This window comes from Rhea pennata, chromosome 13 (genome assembly GCF_028389875.1).
Source record: "Rhea pennata isolate bPtePen1 chromosome 13, bPtePen1.pri, whole genome shotgun sequence".
NCBI classification, from domain to species: domain Eukaryota; kingdom Metazoa; phylum Chordata; class Aves; order Rheiformes; family Rheidae; genus Rhea; species Rhea pennata.
The window spans coordinates 4,917,355-4,937,420 of NC_084675.1; the positions used below are offsets into that span (position 1 = coordinate 4,917,355).

Sequence of the window (20,066 nt, forward strand, 5' to 3'; positions counted from 1 at the left end):
AGAGCCTCAATTTCTCATGTAATCTCTAGACTTTTTTTTTTAAATGTATCCTGCATCAGGGTCTGTCATCTATGAAGCTTTCTGTTACATATTTTAAAATCTGTTTTGTTTCATTTTAAAAAAGTTATTCGGTTTTCTTCACAGGCAGTAAATGTTTTGGAAAATAAAATGTTGCAAAGGTTCTCAGAACTATTTTCGTAGTTGCTCCTGTTTTTCATATATAGTTTTGACTTTCCTGTTACTTAGACACAGATGTTACTTTTCAACTACAAGATTTTCACTCTTAAAAGATGTAGCTAATACACTAAAATATCAGCTAATTCAAAATTTTCAAGATGAATTTCATGAAAAATAGCCAAAGTAGAAATAAATGTTAAGTATTAATCAAGATGCTTATCCAAACGAGCTACAGAACCAGGAAGGAGTGCTGAATAACTGCATATCCTTAAATAATATATAAAGGGGTGTGCACGTGTAAGCATGCACGTATTACAAAACCATGAGAAAAACATATGTGCAAAACACTTGATTATATCCAGTTATAATGCATGAAAAATATTTTTTGGCTATTAAATTCTCCAGGGTACATAGTTGCATTGTAATGCAGAAATAAGTTGTTAAGCAAATGGCTGTTGCATCTTGTAGAGTACTCAGCTGTTTATAGCTCATCTACTTAACCAGCCCTTTCCTCCCTCCAGTATCCTTTTGAGGGGGGAAACACTACCAGGTTTAAAAGTCATGAGTAAAAGGTTATTATTAGCTGCTGCTATGGCTGACCCCTTCTCTACCCAGCAGAGAGCAGCTAGATCAGCTCAAGGGTGCATGGGCGCCTCACTCTCCCTCCCTGCCCCTTCCTTGCCCCAGCTCTGGCACTCTGGCTCTTCTGAGAGCCTGTTCAACCTATGAAACAAGGAAAAAACAAACAAACAAACTACTCCTTAGCTACAGGTTGTGGGCAGACAGTGAGTGGGAAAAATGAGATGTTTCTTCTCACTTGACATTCCTCCCTCTGCTTCTCTCTCAAGTCTCCCCTAACATCACGTGACAGACAACACACTGGAACAAAATTATGCATTGTGTTGTGACAAAGTTTGTGAGAACTACTAGAAATATATTCACAATATTCCTGTGCTACCTATTCAAGTTTTAGCCTATCCATTAGAGCTTTTGTGTGAAGTCTAAGTTTATGGCCAGGCAGATCTATACCTGCCTGGTCAATATTTGCACTTGAAGAACAAGAAATTTTAGTATATTAAACAAAAAAAAAAAAAAATTCTCCAGGGACAAATGCAAGCAGTGTTCTCCCCTGGAGTCCACTGATAACAAATTAATCCACAACCATTTCAAAAATGACAGAAGAGAGCAAAGACACAGGTTAGGAACAACAAACAAAAAACTAACGAAACCACAAACACTTTAAACTGCACTTACATATAAAGAAAGATGTTTTAGAAATACTCATCCAAAATCTGCAAATGCCTTGCTTATTTGGAGATTATACTTCCTATACATTAGGCTGAAAATTTCATCTACTACCCTCTCAAAAGGTAATGTTTTTTCACTTCATGAGATCAGTAGGAAGCAGTCACGTTTTTCTGAAAATATGAATGCATGAAGGAAACCAAATGTCTTCTGTATGCCTTACGTGAAATGCATGTCTACAACATAATTTTTTTAAAACTTTGCTGCTATGGAAGCGTGAGCCTGCTGCAGTTCTCGCCTATGACTGAATGTCATCTAAAATACTGAAGCTAGATTCTTTAAAATGAGAATCAGTACAATTGACTACATCATTTCTGATTTCCTAGTGTTTAAATACATGATTGGCTCATAAAGCACATGTTTAATAGACATGCAAAAGGTTGCTTTTGTGTATACCACTGCCTATTGCCAACACTTCCCCTACAGGCAAACTTGCCTTTTTACAGACAAATTAAGCACAGACCCATCTGAAGCATATACTGCAGAGATTAAAGAAATTTTTTTTTTTTTTGGTATATCTCAATAGTATATCCTACAAAAAATCTTATTCCAATATCCTGAAAAAAACCTAATCAGTAAGATTTTCTAACTAAAATTTATTTCATTAGCTTAGGAATAAGTCAGTTCTTTAGCAATATTAAGCTGTAAGCAATGTGACATAAATGACAACAGTACATTTCCATTAGTTCACGTGTTAATTTTCCACACTATTTTTTTTTAGTAAAGAGAAAATACATGGTACAATCTGTCAATAGCATTTTCTAAAATACACAATTCAAAGTTCACAAGATACTAGTTAGTGTGTAGCTGTCTTCCTAATTCAAGTGTACTATTCTCATTAATAACCAACCAGTACACAGATCAGTGCACAAACTGAATTTTCAGATCACTACCTATGATATTAAAAAAAAAAATCCTCAAGCTCCTTTAGTATTTCTTAAAAAGAAAAAAAAATTACCTTGCCCTTTTTCAAAGAATATAATTTTTGATTCTGGAAGAAAATTGGATCCTGTCACCACCATTTCATGGCCTCCATTTACTGAGCAACTGTTGATGCTGTACTTCTCTATCTGAGGAAGTTCTTGAGCAGATCGTTGAGCTTTAAGAAAAAAGTTCAAAGGCAAAATAATTATTTGCAATTTTAACCCATAGTGACATTTCTCTTATGATTTTAAGATTGATGATTTTACAGACTGAAGCATTATTACATGGTTCCTCCAAACTTACAGGTTGTCACTTGTCAAGTACTATCTTTAATTTTTTGGTAATTTAACTCTTAGCTTTTTTACATACAAAAATACTTTTACTGACACACAGAGAAAACATTAAAGTAATACAAGTATAAATTAATTACATATAATTAAAGCAATCTTACAGCATTCAACAGGTATGGAAGCAGTCTGAAGAGATAAGACTTTTCCACTAGGCTGTGGGATGTGAACACGAAACACAAGTCGCACTCTAGTATTCTTTCTTCCAATATCTGTCTCTCCTTTACGGAGCTCTATATCTGAATTGCGAAGTTTCAGAATACCTGCACAATCGATACTGGAGATAGGTGAGGAAGGATGGATTAGAAGGGAGGGAGGAAAAAAAAACAAGTTAAATGATTGCCAGAGGATATTCTGTAAGCCTCTCCTTTGTTAAAGGATGAGGAGCATTCCATCCTCCTCCCGCCACCCGCATGTTGCCATTTTAAATGTCTGAGGCCAGAAGATCTGTCAGCATCAAAAATGGTAGTAAGTTTTCTGCTGAAACAGGTTATCTTGTAAACTTTTAGGTGCTGCTTTTTTGAACCTTGAACAGATTATGTATTACTGGACTTAATTACCTGATGTTAAACATTTAGAATTAGTTAATGCAGTAAATATAAGGTATACGGGGCAAGATACCTACATTCTCTTCTGCTTAGAACGGACTACAGAATGAAAAAGCTTTAACTGTCAAATCCTACCTATCATTCTGGTATGCCAGAACCAAACGTTTATTGATTATTCACACGATCCACATGTACTTTAATGAATTAACACATGTAAGCTTTGGAGGAGAGTTACCCTGCACATCACTGTCAGTTCATATGTTCAATGGAACTAGGATGAAGTCCATAACTTTAGGAAAGGCTAAACTGGCTTCATCAGAAGATTGCATTAGAAATAAGCAAGCTCAGCCAACTTCATAGTTACACTTCATGTGGTTCCCTGATCCCCCAGGTAGAACAATTAAACTACATGACTACGTTTCTATACATACAAGTCATCTACCACTGTAAAAATTAACAAAACTCGACCTTCAGTCAGTAATAACCCACATGCAGTGGAACAGCTGTAGTGTCATATGCATGTACAAACAGTATAGAAAATTTTAATTCCAGAAGCACTCATCCATCTCCCCCTCAATCCTACAAGCTCCCCTATCTCTCTACCCAAGCACTCCTTCGCTTCTGACTGCCTGAGGACTTATTTTGGAACACTGGCATATTTAGAGAGATGAGAACACTGGCGTATTTGAAGAGATGCGCTTAACTTATGATCAAGTTATACTTGTGGAAAAAATTGAAAAAAAGGCTTATAAAATTATCTTTGTACAAATGGGAAAAAAGAAAGACATAGGGCAACTAAATAGCTAATTTAAACCTTATGTTAACAATGTACCTGGCTGACATATTATTTTCAGGAAGAAGCGGAATTTCCAAAACTTTTGTGCTGGCAATTATTATCTCTTGACTAGCTGTAGCAACTGTTTTTCCAGTGATTCGATGCACCTGGTAGAATGCGTGAGGTCTTAAGTAGCGATCATCTGCTGTTCCAATGAACATTTGCAGGTTTACTGGCTTTTCATTGTAGCCTAGGAGCTGATGAAAAAGTAGATATAACATTAAAATATTAGCTGATATTTACTGCATTTATGTGGGCATAATATAAATATACAACTCGTGCAAACACTGAAGAGTGAAAGGGTAATATTTATTTATAGACTTCTCCAATTTCTCAATGCTGAAGAAAATTGAGCACAGACATCTATCCTCCAAGACAAAATACCAGCAACAGCATTCATTGGAACAAACAAATGTCAAAGCATCTTTATTCCTTTTGAATTTTTCATAGAGAAGACAACCATTCCATCCACAGAATTTCTAGGTTATGGCTATGCTGTGCTTTGGCTGCATTTTTTTTTTTTTCATTTTGATTCAAAGCTGAGTTACCAATTTTAGCAAGTACCACCTAGTTTTCAGAAACATTTTAAAGTTTAGCTTTTCTATTGTGGAATACATAAGTGAGCTTCTTAAACTGAGGGGTTTTATGAATGCAGAAGTATTTTGTCAGGACAAGAAAAGTTAAACTGTACTTGATTTTGCAGATACAGGTTAATTTCTGGCAAATAAAACATTTTAAGAAACAAAATTTCATAATTGTAAAGTGAATGCACAAGTCTTTCCTTTTCTCAAGTATACGACTAACCAATCCAATATACTCAGTTTGTCTCAAAACCACCCAAAAACCTGTTGTTACGCTTGAGCTAACACTGAATAACTGTAGGCATGAAATAAATTGATACACTGGAAAAAAGATAATTTAAATTAACTCTAAAAGAACAGGCAAGTTTTATTATGGTACATTGGTAACATAATTGTCCAGAAGATTTAAGGAAACAAAATTAACCAACTGACATACATGTTTCCTTTAGCTGCTACTATTTTAAATCTGAGGCCTATAAACATAAAGTATTACTTCCTCTTCCTGCCATTTATAGACTGACGCACATCACAAGGTGTATAATTTGGTGCTGATGCAGCAAATCTACATGTCACCTGCTTCAGCATCAACTTATGTTAGAATTGTAGGAAGGACCAGAAAGTCATTTCTTAAACACATTTTTTGTCTTATCTTCAATATTTCTCTCTCTCTCTCTCAAGTTATTTGGTCACACAGCAATATTATCCAAGCTCTTCATGGAACTAACACTTAAGAAAAAGAACAAACAAAAACTACATCAAATTTAACAAAGTTACATGAACAACATAACTGGTCAAAGAGTCAACAATCAGCTGTACAAAACTCCAAAGCACATCCACACATAGAAATCAGAAGCACCACTCTAGATTCCTTCTATCTTGATGCACCACTATCGGCAGTAAGTTTTACATACACCAGAAGAATACTTCTCCCCTATTTCCAAGTTATGGCCCCAACAGCACCTACCAATTAAGGCAGTTTTGTTAGAACTTTCTCAACAAGGAACAGAAGTTTGGTTTCTGTCTGAAGTCTCAAACTTTAAAGAGCCGGGGCAATCCCTAAGCTTTCAACCTTAGCTCTACAGTAATGCTTTTGCTGAAGATGCAATAGTCGTGAATTATTCCATCAGGCTGCACAGAGTAGTCATATTTCCTTCCTGTTAATTTCAGTTACAGGATTCTTCCTGTTTACCCAATGCTGTTAAATGTGACTGAGAAGCAGAATAGCAAAATCAAAATCACCCAGGGCAAAGCAAAAATGAACTTGCTCAAACCAACCCTTCCCTTCATTCATCCACATCCAACTCATGCACAATCTAAAACAATATTGCAGATAAAACCTCCAGAGGAGCTACAATTGCACACACATAACTGTTACTGAGCAACAACATATCTTGAACAGCCGAGGCAAAACCATGCTTGATCTAATGTATTATTTATGTTACAATTACAGCATTGCAAATCACCCTGAAATAAAAATCCCCATTCTTTTTCTTTCTTAGCGTAGGAAGCTCCTCAAAGCCACTCAAACAGGACCATCATCATCTTGAAGGTCTTTCCAGTAGTGGACGGAAGGGTAAGAAAGGAAACTGGTTCTAAATTACTGCTTTTATTGCTTTTCTGGGCTAGGCAATCTCTAGGCCATTGCTACAGGAAAGAGATTCTGTTGCTTTCCATTCTGAAGACAAAGAATTGTGAATTATCCTCAGAACTGACAATTCTTGTACCTTTCCCTTGTGCCTTTAAGATATCAGTACAGTTCAACCTTTACCATAAAAGGTAGGCTACAAATGAGGGTATGCTGAAGTAGACTTGCATCTGTCCTTAAATTCAACGAATTCTCCATCTCTGTGTATCTTGGTGCCCCTCACACTGTTTCCAGCCACCATCAGGAATTCACTCTTGCACAGGCAAGTAGAACAAACTGACTTGATGTTAATCAAAAAGTCAGATCTCCCCAGGACTCAAACAGTCCTCATCACTTCAAACAATAATTGTAATGGAGAAGGAGAATATATATATATATATATATATACATATATATATATATATATATATATAATTACAGAAAGCCATGCATTCTTTAAAAGTTGCAGCAGCTTTTATAAAATACAATATCCTGTCCTATAATAGATTTTCCAATCTAGTTCCTTACCTGATCTCACTTATTTCCTTTTATTATAGATGTTTCTATTATTTGCCAGCTTATGTTCTTTCACATATACACAATCTTTTTGTACTCCGAGTAAAGACAAAGTTTTCTCAGTACAAACAACTAAATCCAGACCAAAAAGACTGAATTAATCAGCCATTGAATGGCCGATTATTATATTGACAGCCTAAATTACAAAGTTATCGCCAATGAAAATAAATGTAATATTCAAACATTTATGAATGCTGCAGTGGAGACAGTCTGTGACCATCTGCATTCTAATAGATTTCTCGCTTCATCTCTCAGAAGTCACCTGTAAACTACAGTAACTTAACCGGATCATAACAAAGTTTAGTCTTAATTATTGTCCTATTGATAATAGAGCATAGGGGTGCAATGGTCTTGGCTCTTACATCAGTTGAGGCTAAATTCCTTTTTATACTCATGCAGGAATCTTGCCAAAGTTTTTTTCTTAATTAATTTTAATCTTCTGAGAATTTATATGGGGCTGAATTATTTTGGAAGTTTAAAGAAAATCTAAGAACATATATTTAATTAGCATTTACAAGTCTTCTTGTCCCAAGTTGTCATACTATGATTCTACCATCTATTTTCCTCAGAGTTAAACCTCACATTCAGGCTATATTCCATTTTGTTAGGATTTAATTTTATTAAATACGTTCAGCCTAATACTGAGAATAGTATAAATTACAAGCATGTTCTATTAAAAAAGTTGAATAACTTTCAAATGAGGTTACTCTAGTAACATTAGCTTACCTAAGTACAGAATTAAAAATATGATACTTTATCTTAAAAAAAAAAAAAATCAAGATGCCACATAGTAGCAATTCACAATGCCCAGAGGAATCTCTAATGAAAAAAAGTTGTAATGAAACAGAATACACCCACATCTTCCATAATTAGGAATAAACCTAAGCATATTATAATACTAAAATATATAAAGAAGCTCTTAATAAAAAATGTTCTGTAGTAACATTAAAACAACGAAACTCTGAAAATTTAACATGTACTTGAAAGCCATGCTAGTTTAAAACCATCATCAAAACAAAAAACAAACAAGCCAACCTCTCCCTCCTCCCAGACTGTACATTCAAGCATGTTAATCAGATGCTTATAGTAAGTCTTTGTCATAAATGAATTGCTGTAAAGGAACTGTCATGAAGCTCTGTTAAAGATGCTAAAATATATACGCTTAGGCAGAGTAATAACATACTGGCAAACTAGAAGAGACTGCATAAAGTTATACATTTCATTACAAGTGATTTACTATGTTTATTTCAAGGTTTAAAAGGAAGAGCGCACACAAGGTAAAAGGAAGAGCGCGCACAAGGTAAAAGGAAGAGCGCGTAAAGCCATAAACGTAACAGATGTGTGGCAATTAAATAAACTGGGGCAGGGAGGAAATCATTGTACAGGATAATTCTGTGCCATCACAGTCTTAAGCAGTGAGCAGGTTGTTCGGAGTGTCTTGGCATTTCCAACAGCCTATTTGTAACAAAAATAACATCAGCCCTAACAGGCTGTAGAAGCCAATGACACAGCCTCATGAGCTAGCTAACACTTTTGGGCAGCTAGAGAGACTGGAGTCAAGAAAACAGTAAATTCATATTTGTAAAATAAAAGTTTTTTAAAAGGTTTATCACAGAACCTTTAAATCTTGCCCAGTAAGCAAGCTGACCACTCCAGGTATGGCACATTCTACAAGGATAAACTAGCCAGTTTACACAGTGTCTGTTATCCAGAAACGAGAGCCTGCGGGGACCAGCGAGTCTAGGAGTAAACAGGAAACAAGACAGTGGCTTGTGGAGAGATGCCCGTGCCTCTTAGCACTTTACTTAGCCTAAAATTCAGGGGCCAAGATGAAGTGTCCTTTATGGTAACCGTAATCTTCAGATCTTGCTGTTCCTCCCGTTCTGCTCACTAATATTCATTTGCCCTGCCGCGGTGCCCTGCTGAGTAAGTTTTCCTAGAGTGCCTTTGACCATTCTTGATCTTTTAGAAAAGTCATCGTTTAACATAGGAGGGGGGAGGCAGAGACAAAGAGCATAGTTAGGGTTTATTTACATTTCTAGATTACTGGTGACTATGGTTTAACATTCAGATTATGAAGATACCGGCTACAGAGCTATAGTTATGGTAGAGACGTGTTTTACAGTTAAAGTGCTAATTTCCTTTTATTATGCACTAAAAATATGAATTATCTTTCTTATTTTTAGGCTTACAGTATGGTTCAGGAAAGCATACCGATAATCTGCATGTTTACTGAAGTGCAGGGTTCCTCACCCTGTTACTCTTTTTATGCAGCTTTGGTTTGATGAAAGACAGCCTTCTGAATGAGAAGTCAGATGCAAGTAAGGACCAGATTCATGCACATGAACTGCTCTTCCTCACCCAAGAGCTGTTATAAAGCAAGAATTTTTGGACTTCTAACAGCACCAGATTTTCAGAAGGAGTTTTCTGTTTTGAAGCCACAAACAACAGACAATCTTAATGATAAATTCCATTGTTACTGCTTCTCATAAACTAAAGGATGGAGTTAAGGTCATGAAGAAGTCCAAACACGGTAGGATATAGAAATACATAGCTAAGAAATAAAACATCCCACTAATTATTCAAACCAGAAAGAAAATCATAATTTTCCCTCCACTTGAAAGTAATTTGAGATTGAAGGTATTCAGCAAAATTCCAAGGCTTTGTCTCTAAATTAAAGCTGCAGACTGAAGCACTGGAATATCAGGTAATGATACAGTTAAGGCCTCTCTTCAATGGCTGGGACTGCAACAGCAGTTTTCAGTGAGAATATACATTACAGTTGTTTCTATTACATAATCATTCAAGGTTCTCCTTCAGTGAAACTAGCATACTGTGCGCAGCACTATGTGATCAGATTATTAAAGACAGCCCATCTCATATTATTCCTAAAAACAGAGGACAATGGTGGATTGACTTGTTAATCGACCCTGAAGTACTCCTGCCTTATTTAACTGCAGTTGCATTCAACAGTTTGCTGTGGAGTGTGAAAGCATTCTGTAGTCCGTAGTACGTATAATCTTTGTGACGTTAAACCTTGTACGTCTCTCTCTACACAAAACCTTTACTGGGTAAGCAAGGCAGAATCCTTCTCTGCCCACCACGCTCAGTCCCTGCTGGAGACAGAACTATCAAGGAGTCTCAGTTACCTTCTGTCTCCTAAGGATGGCGTCATCTCTCTCCCAAAGGAGGACGATATTTGGAGCCTGAACTGCCCTTATTCATGCAATACTTGTCTCGTGAATAAGAAAATCAACTAGCTGTTCAGAATCAAATTCAAATCAGGAAAAAATGGTATAATCAGGAATTTAAAATAAACTCCTTTTAAAAATACTTTTTATTCTCATTAGAAAAAATGCCAATTCTTCTCGGTTTCACTGACAGCTCAGTGGCATTTTCTTATTACTTCATCTGTTTTATGTACAGTATTGTATGTTGAACAGCCTAAACATTTTAAGTCAGTTTAACTGAAAATTTTGCTAGCTGTTCTATAGGGAAAATATCTACATAGTTAACTAGAACTGCAGATACTGAGTTTAGTTCAAATACCTGCTGAAGCCATGGTATCTGTACTTTTAGTTCACCTTAGTAAAGAACCCACAACATACTTAATAAAAACATATAATCTTTCTGCAGACCATAGTTACTTAATTTAACAAACCATTATACAACCCATTGGTGAGTGCAGCAAAAATCACCACGATAAATTCTCATTACAATAAACTGCTACAGTATCAGCCTGCCCAAGATACAGGCATCGGCCACTTACAGAAAACAACTCAAATTATTGTTTAAGTACCAGGTCTATCTTCACATCTACCTGTCGACATTATTCTATTAATATGCATCTTAGAGCTGCACACTACAAAGATATATGTATTTTTAATTTTCTTCTTCAAAGATACACCACTTTCCCAGGAGCGGCAAGCAGTGTGCTGTAGACAACTAATAAGTTACTGCACCGTGTCACTACTGACCTCTAGAAACCCTCCTCTGTAATACAATACTGACACACCACCCACTGCTTTGCAGAGGAAACTCAGCCAAGTTGTTTTTGTGTTTCTATATCGTTTCCATAGCAAAGGTCAGTGCATGCGTAAGTTAAACTAAAGCTGGAAGGCTAAGACTGAAGGTCACTACAGGATAAGCTAGAAGAGCTTCACGCCAAAGCAGTTCCAGCATTATTACTATACTGCACACAGCAAACTCATGAACTCATGCATGTCAATACTTAGTTTACAATTTTTACCAAGTAACTACAAAGACAGTAAGTTACTGTGAGAGAATCTTGTATCAGCCAGAAAGCAGCTATGTTACAGAAACTACCTTCCTAACGAACATATGGAATATCCTTAAGAAAAGTTTAACATTAGAGACTATATAGATTAATCAGACTACTGAAGAGAGTAGCATTTAAACTTGGAAGTTGATGGTAGCAGTGAGAAACTTTTCCTTTCTGAAGAAAAGAAGTAGGCCACATTAAATAACAGACATTAACCTGGGGGAAAAAAAAAGTTACTGTTTTTTCCACAGACTGCATGTAGGTTTTATTGGGGCCATATCTTGCTCACATGTCATCATTTCCACACTCTGATCTCTGATAAAGGAAAGCTTGCAACACTCGACCAGCCTGTCAGAAAACCTTTTTTAGTCACTCATATGTAGAAGTTTTACTTCCTATTTCTTTGTTGTTGTTCTTTTTTTTTTTAAACCGAACTGTATGCTAAATATTACCAATTTCTTTTCAAATTTAGATGTTACTTATCCACAGGATGTGATTTCGTAAGAGCCATGACTTCAGATTAATATACAACAGAAAAAAAAAATAAGTTTTATGGAAAATAGGTGAAATACTTATCAGAGAATAAACAGTATCCTTTGAAGCAGCCTATTTTTCTGAAAATAGAAATGAAACTCCTTTTACTGTAACCCAATCCTTTATAGTATCATTAAATCCAGAAGCCATGTCAGGCTTTAACATGCCTATTCTTTCAGGTTAAAAATTTAACCGAAAAAAAAGAACTTTGAACAAAATATCAAAACATTAAATTCCAGGACTTCTAAACTAAAGCTCATACAAAAAACAAACAAAAAAGTTACAAAAATCATTCTTTAATTGCTTTTACACTTACCAGTCAAGTAATGCTAGATACCAATGACAATTCAAAAAGTGCCAAAAAATGTTTGTTTGTATTTGAAAAACAATTTTCCTAAAAGCTTTCCAGTAATCATTAAGAAATTGCCATTTTAAGCCAAAAACTTTCACTTTTTTCACTATTATGTTTTATCTTTTATACGCATTTCCTTTGCTGCTAATTGATGACAAAGATTCTGTTGACACTTCCGTACTCCTCCTCCTGCTCTTCACCCAATTAATTCACTGCTTATAGCATTACTGAGTTGGTAAAGTAGGCTGATTAGAGAGCAAGCTTTTTATATACAAATAAACTCCCTGAAAAAAGGGGCTCTGCCTTGAAATAAACAAAAGACATGTCACGGGAAGAATCTGTGATAACTTAAATGAAGAAGAGACCAAATTAATAACTTGTAGATTCACCAAATGCATCAGGATCCCTATTAAAAATAAACAAATAAAGAAAGATCTCAGTTCAGGCACAGAAAGGGAGGAAAGAAATACACAACTATGTAGAGAAGTATAAGCATTTAGTAAGCACTTCAAATGGAGTTTTCCTAGGTTTTCAAGACCTTGATTGGAAAAGCATGTTGTAACTAACTCTCCTCATGATGGCCTCATGGCGGCTGGATGCAGCTAAGTGGCTCCTCTTTTCCTTAGAGCACCCCAAGGTTACACAATAAGGTAGGTAAAAGTGGAGAATGAAGGCACAGTTGTATGAAGGTGAAGATAAAGCTGTTCTTTTGATTAGAAATTGTTACTTTGGAAGATTATAAGAAAGGATATGGTATAGTTCACCACAAAATCTAAACTTTCCAACAGGAAAAGGATTTTCACTGCTTAGTTTAAGTCCACTTTTAAACAGGCTTCACCAACCTAAATCCGTTAGACCTCACTAAAGTAATACGATAAAGGGAAAAAAAGAAAAACCTAAAGGAAAAAACCCTTTGAGATGTTTTGCCCACTGAGACAACGCAGATATGGCCTGCAAACTTGGCATCTTTTGCCCAACAATACCCAAGAGTAACCTGTGAATGGTTTTGAAGAACCAGAATTCTTTCTTCAGACATTTCTCCACAAGTGTTTCATTTTTGAGTGCTTTGCACCTACTTTCCTAACGCTGCAAAGAGTGTTATTTAAAAAGCTGAAGGATTACTCTGTCAAACTGAGCAGCATACCACCTTGGGAAATAAAGCAAGTGATAAGCATGATGTAAAGGCCTGAGAATGAACATACACTGAAACAAGGAAGAGACACACAGTGACTAATGCTAGTGGTGCAGTTTACCATAAGTTTATCAGCAGTGGCAGTTTGGAAAGTCAAGCTTGAACTAAACCAAGAAATTAGAATTCAGGGAAGTTACAGAAAAGCAGATTGACCACAGTCAGCCCTTGTGGCTGTACAGAAGTGCAACAGGTGCTGGCCTCTGATCCTCTATGAATTACTCCAAAAGGAGGCCGGAGAAATTAATGGAATAAAACTCCATTCAGGCCTACTGAGCAATCTCCTCTCCCTCTCTCCCACTGCCTCAGAAAGTATTAATAGTGCATAGGATTTATTTTATTCTGATTCCACAAAGGTGTTAACATTACAAAAGACTAATTTTAAAATGAAAATGATAAAACAAATGAACAAAATCATCTATTTCCCTATCCTGAAGTATGGTACTGTTTTCAGTCTCTCTTGATTATCTGATGTAGCTTTTCATCTTGACCTAAGAAGAAAAAGCATCTACATTACAAAAGTATCCTTCCTCTTTTGCTATTAAGTAATTTGTAATTGAGTAAACTATCTTGAAGACCGTAAACTAATACAGACCTTGTAAATCTGAAACAAAAATAAAAGAAGTGAAACGTAAAAGAAACAGATGTTAATAAACTATTAGACACAGTGGCACAAGTCCAACTTTAAAATCCTTTAAAAGGTCATCATGAAAACAAAGAGATCCTGAAAAGGACTAAAGCAAACAAAAAATTGCTAATATGAGTGCATCACTGGTGACGATTCCATATGAATATGCAACTTACTGAACATATTCTAGGTTTAAAAACCTGGATTTCTGTTTCTGGAATCACACACACACACACACACACACACTCACTCACTTCCTCACTTCTTGCAGACAAGGTTGAAAGTTAATGCTAATTTCAGGCATATTTTGAAGAGTGCTTTAGTTTAGAATCCCATCTCATTCTACCCTACCCAAAAAGATCAACTCATACGTAAAATAATGTTATACTAGCAGTGTAACTTCACACTAGTGCAGTATTGCTGGTTGTAGCTAACCAACCATCAACATATTAGTATTGATTGGCAGTTTGCTCCACACTATCAAAAAAAAAAAAAAAGAAAAAAAAAAGTGTTACTCCTGAAATCCTGACTCCTGATGCAAGATTATTCTGTGGACAATTTTTCAGATGATTACTTCCAAGATAACCGATATAATTTACAGAAAATCCATAAACTAATTTTACTTTGGAAGAAAAACCTACCTTTCTGCAATGTGGTAACCACATAACGATACAAAAAGCAAACCACTGTGTCACTACAGATCCAGTGTGCCATTTTTCATTTTTTCACTCCACTGCATTTTTTAGATTCCATATTTTACATGATTACATTTAATAAAAGCTTTGACATGCATTTTTGGCATTCTAGAGCAGATATCCACATAATCAAATTGTTTTTAAAATGATGTGTTTTAGAATCTTGTTTAAAAGTCAACATTTTGTCCCAAATAGCCTACCACTTGGCTCACATAGGCCAAGACTTACTTTCTGCCTTCTACATTTATTTGTGAATTGCTATCACCAAACAACAGTAAGCAATCAGAGCTAACAATACCTGTTTTTCTGATGATGTATGGGAAGATGGACAAATTCAATAACAAAAACAAATAAAAATTGAAAAGTAAAAGGCAGAAAGAGGAAGAATAGAGTCATGAAACACAACAGACACGCTGGTCACTGGATTTAGAGAACAGGGAGAACCAGATGTTTTATACCTGTTAAATAGTTACATGAATTGGTCACATAGATTACTTGGAAGAAGGTGACAGCCCTAGTATTACAGGCCAGGAAACAGACACCCATTTAAATAAACTTTCATTAATTTATTTTTCTTGGACTATCTCTGACATTGTTCAGCTAGATCCTCTCTTGTAGGTTATAGCTTCTTGTGCCAGAACTCAAGCAGTTTGTCAAGTTGTTTGAAGACATATTCCCTTTTCAGAATTTGCTAAGTAGCTCAAAATTAGTTTTCTTTTTCATCCATTGCCATCATCTTCAGTCACGACTTCAAGCTCTGTGACCAATTTAAACAGTGCTGCCATTCTATCCCTCCTTTTGCAGGCCTCCAGAAAATCTTCCCACACAGGAGACTACTGCTTGCTTGTTAGTGACTAGAAGTGCATGAGCTCTAAAAGAAAATAGTTTTTATTTTTATTTTTTAACTGTACACCTTTCCTCATGTGTAGGGCTTACAAGTTGTCCAGATTGATTCCATGATGCTTCCTCTTCTCTGTTACTCCAAAATCAGCTACTGTAATAATTTTACATATGGCAAAGGAAATTATTTTATCTTAAACTCTTCATAGTCAGACAAAAAGACACTTAGGGTACAGGGGAATTCTTAATATCCATCACTGTCCAAAATATGTCGTACATGCATGGGACATGTCTTTCACAAGTGGAATCTATACAGTGTCTGTTGTAGATAGACCATTAATTTTAAAATAAATTATCCTTATTGTAGTTCACATCTAGAACTGATTCCCACTGTGGTAGATGGCCTCAGCACAGATGCTCCTTTGCACATATGAGAAGAACATACATACAGCAAAATAGCAAAGTTTCAAGAATATTAACATATAGACAGACTTCCTCACAACAGTAAGAAAGCAAGAGATAAAAAAGGAAATATATGTTGTACACAACACAATTAGCTTGTAGAATTAACTACCTAAAGATATTAAATATAGAAAAGAAAATTCAGAAAATTGATAGGGTCTACATGAACAGCAGGAGCATCACAGTATACAAAACAATGCTTTTTAAGGAAAATTCGACCTTCCTACATCATCAAGCTAAAATATGAGAGTAAAAAAGAAACCTTTCCTGAGAGAATCTTACAGTACCGTACGCCTGCCTACTTAAAAATACAAATTTTTTTTTGTCATAAATACTACCCAATGAAAGTCTCGCAAAAGAACCTTAACCACTTTAGATAACAGTAAAATCTCATTGTAACAATTTGAAAATGTAAACATCACATCACTTATCATGTATTATTTTATCTGTAGGGAGGGAAAAAAATTCAAGCAATTATGATCATTCATTTAGAGTTAGAGGCAATGTTGCAGCCATTTGTTAAGGTTTTTCAGTTGTTTAAAAAAAAAAGTACTCTGACTTCCTGAAATAGAAAGGTAATGGTAGACAAATCTCAGAGGCTTTCTATGTCACCGGACTGCTAAATACAAAATATCCATAGGGTTCAACAATGACAAAATTTCAAAATGCTACACCTCCTCCTACCCCCCAGCTAACTATGCTGTAAAGTTACTTATTCCTTCCCTGTGAAAACTATCAGTGTTACCTTGTAGATTTTCTACAAGGTAAAATAAATCATTTTAGATGATGTAGATTAGCTGGAACATACCCCAAAGCCAGCAGAGATTAAAAAGGCAGATATCTGCTATTTAAAACATTTTGCCATTAAAACAGCTGAAAACATGATAATTTCAATTAAAGAATTTGCTTCCTTATAAACTTATAAGGACTTACAAAACAAAACATGATGATCAACTCATTTCATTTCCTCACATTTGGAATTAAGCTGATTAAACATACTCACAACAGATCATGCCAAATTTGTCAGAAGCTTAGTTTCCTAGCAACAGGTACAGTACAGTATTAGTAATAGATTAATGATTTGCACTAATAGATTAATGGCTTGAAGCTATATACTATCTTACAATCTTTAAAGCTCACATCAACTGCACATTGAAACTACATAGGTTTCATAGTTCCAAAATTTGTTACAGTTACCCTAACTTTCTATAAGATACTGTTCAAGAGCAACACATACTTTATAGCCAGAAAAAGTACACAGACTCTCAGGCACCCCCACATCCTTTCTTGTCTCTGACACTGGCTGCCATACAGTTATTTTACAGAAGAAAATGCTAAGCTTGTTTTATTGCAGTGATCACACACAGGGAAGTGATTGGCATAAAGCTAAGATTACCAAAAAGAAAAGCTTAGGACAGGTACAAATAATAATGCATTTCCTCATCTGGATTTGTGATATAAGCCTCTGGAAGTGCTGGGAACGAGTGCACCTTTGTATTTAAATTAATTGATTTACATCTGCTTACAGTATTTAGTATTCACGTTTCACCAGATTTGACCTATAGCATACTATTTCCCCTTGCAGCAAGTAAAAAGTTGATATAAATCAATGTTTTGTTTCATAACAACTTCCTCTCTCCCATCAAGCACAACAATTAAATTCTAATTCAGTTGGAAGAGACCAAATTGCAAAATAGAATATTGATTTGCATTTCTATTCATTTTAATTTAGTGAGACAGAGTACAATCTGTGAGTTTAAACATGAGACTGGGAAACATGGGCATAAATGCTATCCGCCATTTTACAAAAAAAGCAATTTTTGCCACAGCAAGCTACTTCACAACTCTAATGTAAATATATAGCTTTTAAAATCATCAGTATAATTCACACAGATCAAAGATCTGTTGTTTCTAACCTGCAGCTAGTACTACACTTTGGAAGTATCTTGTTCTTTAAGCAAAAGAAACCCTAAATTTGTCTGTCTCATCTTATAAACATCAGCAAAACATGGTCCCTTAGTGCAAATATTAGTGCAGTACACAAAAGCCCTAGGCAAAAACAAAACAAAAACAAACAAACAAACAAAAAACAAACGCAGTTAACAAATGTTCAGCAGAGACTTATTTTTGCCAGCTAAAATCTCCCCGTATTCTACCTTTTTAATGATGTGTTAAATTCCAGTGCCAGCACCTAGACACATGCAAGTTGCATCTCCTTGTTCTCCACCTGGGCAAAGCAACACAATATTCCACGTGAAGCACTCTGCTCCACTGATTGCTTTCAGATTCCAGCCTAGCTCAGGCATCCTCACTTTTCTCTAGTTTGCACACAGACCTCCCTGACAAGCATTTAAGTCTTGTCCGTGTTACGCTAAGAAGTCTAGCGGATCTGACAGTAGGAGAAAGCTGGAGTTGGTTAGGCCATGAATTGTGACTATGAAGAGAACACTAAGGAACTCTGCAAAGGAATCAAAGCCTGGATAAAGTGCTTGGTTTAAGAACAGATATATAAAAAGGAAGAAAGACATTGAAGGAAAATAAGATGGGATGCAGAGAAACAGCGCTTTTAGAGAGAGAGAGAGAAAGGAAAGAAACAGACAGAGTTATGAAAGGAAAAAAGAAGAAACAGTTTGATAAATAGCCTAAAGAATGTGACTTCAGAGGTATCTGCCTTAATACAAGAACCCAGCAAGAGCAGGTGTTAAAGGTGATTACCAGAAATCAAAACAGAAAGTACTACCACCCACTATTAGTCAGGTGAGATGTACTGATGCATTTTCTTCAGTCCTGAAACAGATCAAAGTGTTCTGAGAAACAAAATAAAGCTCGACTGATTTTGTTAATGCAACAGAAATGATGACAAAAAAAAAAAAAAAAAAAAAGAGAGAGAGAGCAAAGAATGAGTCTGACTTTCCCTTGCAGTTTACCAGCTCACATCTAAAGACACTAGGTGACGCCTTACTTTCTAAGGAGACAGCGACAAATAAACTGTCCGTAATGACCTTTGGTTATTGCTGAAGAAAGAAAAGTCAAGTTTAATTTACTCCAGATATTTTAGTGAAGTTTAACAGAGTCTGTGGAGAGCATTTTGCAGAAATTATGAAATTAAAAAAATGAACAAGAGCTAACAAACTCTTTCAGCTGAGGCATCTATACTGTCCATCAGCTTACCCTTAATAACAAAAGAAAGACGATACTTGATTCAAATGAAGCTGTATTCAGGTATACCTACAAGTAATTGATTATTGTGTATTTTTTCCCCTCACATATTCCTTTCAAAGTTCATTTTGAATTGATAATTAATACATTATTGCACAGTGAAGCCCTTAGCAAGCATAGAATCAAGTGTTACATGTTCTGTAATTGTAGCAAATGGTACATTCTTAAGCATACAAAACTAAACTGCTGTGTTGAAGACGATATATTTGAGAGAGAAATCTTACAGATGGAGGGAGGCAAGCTACACTCAATGGAACAATTTATGGTACTGTAAATACCAGTGAGCACAGTTAATAATAAAAAATTATCTTCTATTCAATAAAACCAGACTTCCTACCTTCACTACAGGGTGTCCTCCAGTAGATGCTTTTACTGCTCCTCTGCTTCCTTCTGTTTCATAGTGAGCTCTATGATGAGTTTTAGGCTGGACTTCTATTTTCAGTTCACACTGCCCATAATGACTTGGTAAAGGCCAGTCAAGAGGTGGCAATGAAGATGTGCTGCAATCAGGATATTCACACTATGGTTAAATGAACTATGCCATTCAGCTAGAGTATGATGAAAATAACTTCACTGTAAAATACAAACAAATTATATTACTTGTCTAACAAATGATTATCAAATAAGAATAGCTATTAGCCTAACATAGTTACTTGAAAAATCCAAAATTTTGCTGATGCATTAAAATCTTTAATTGAAGCATTTCTTTTGGAGTTGTTAGTGCTGTATTTCTTCCTTCCATTACCTGATTAAAAGAAAGGCATGACTCCATGCCCCATACTACCAGTGCTATTCCATAACCACTTTTATGTTAATTTTTTATCCTCAAATAGACTAGCAAGCAAGTTTAAATTGTGTTAAAGGGAACAGTCTAATTTCAGTGTGACTCTAAAGCAAGATTGATGGCCTGTAAGTCATTACATTTTAACAGTCTGCATTGCTATCTTA

At 35.5% G+C, this 20,066-nt stretch overlaps 1 protein-coding gene across 2 annotated transcripts in view; it reads right to left on the reverse strand.

Moving 5' to 3' along the window:
• NFATC3 (nuclear factor of activated T cells 3) overlaps positions 1 to 20,066 on the reverse strand; it is a 74,356-nt gene that overhangs the window by 26,765 nt on the left and 27,525 nt on the right. For both annotated transcript variants that reach the window (XM_062586166.1, XM_062586165.1), the window contains exons 3-6: positions 19,456 to 19,618; positions 4,134 to 4,333; positions 2,858 to 3,030; positions 2,441 to 2,581 (exon numbers count right to left, since the gene is read on the reverse strand). In XM_062586166.1, the coding sequence (XP_062442150.1) occupies positions 2,441 to 2,581; positions 2,858 to 3,030; positions 4,134 to 4,333; positions 19,456 to 19,618 (677 nt within the window). The remainder of the gene's footprint in view (positions 1 to 2,440; positions 2,582 to 2,857; positions 3,031 to 4,133; positions 4,334 to 19,455; positions 19,619 to 20,066) is intronic.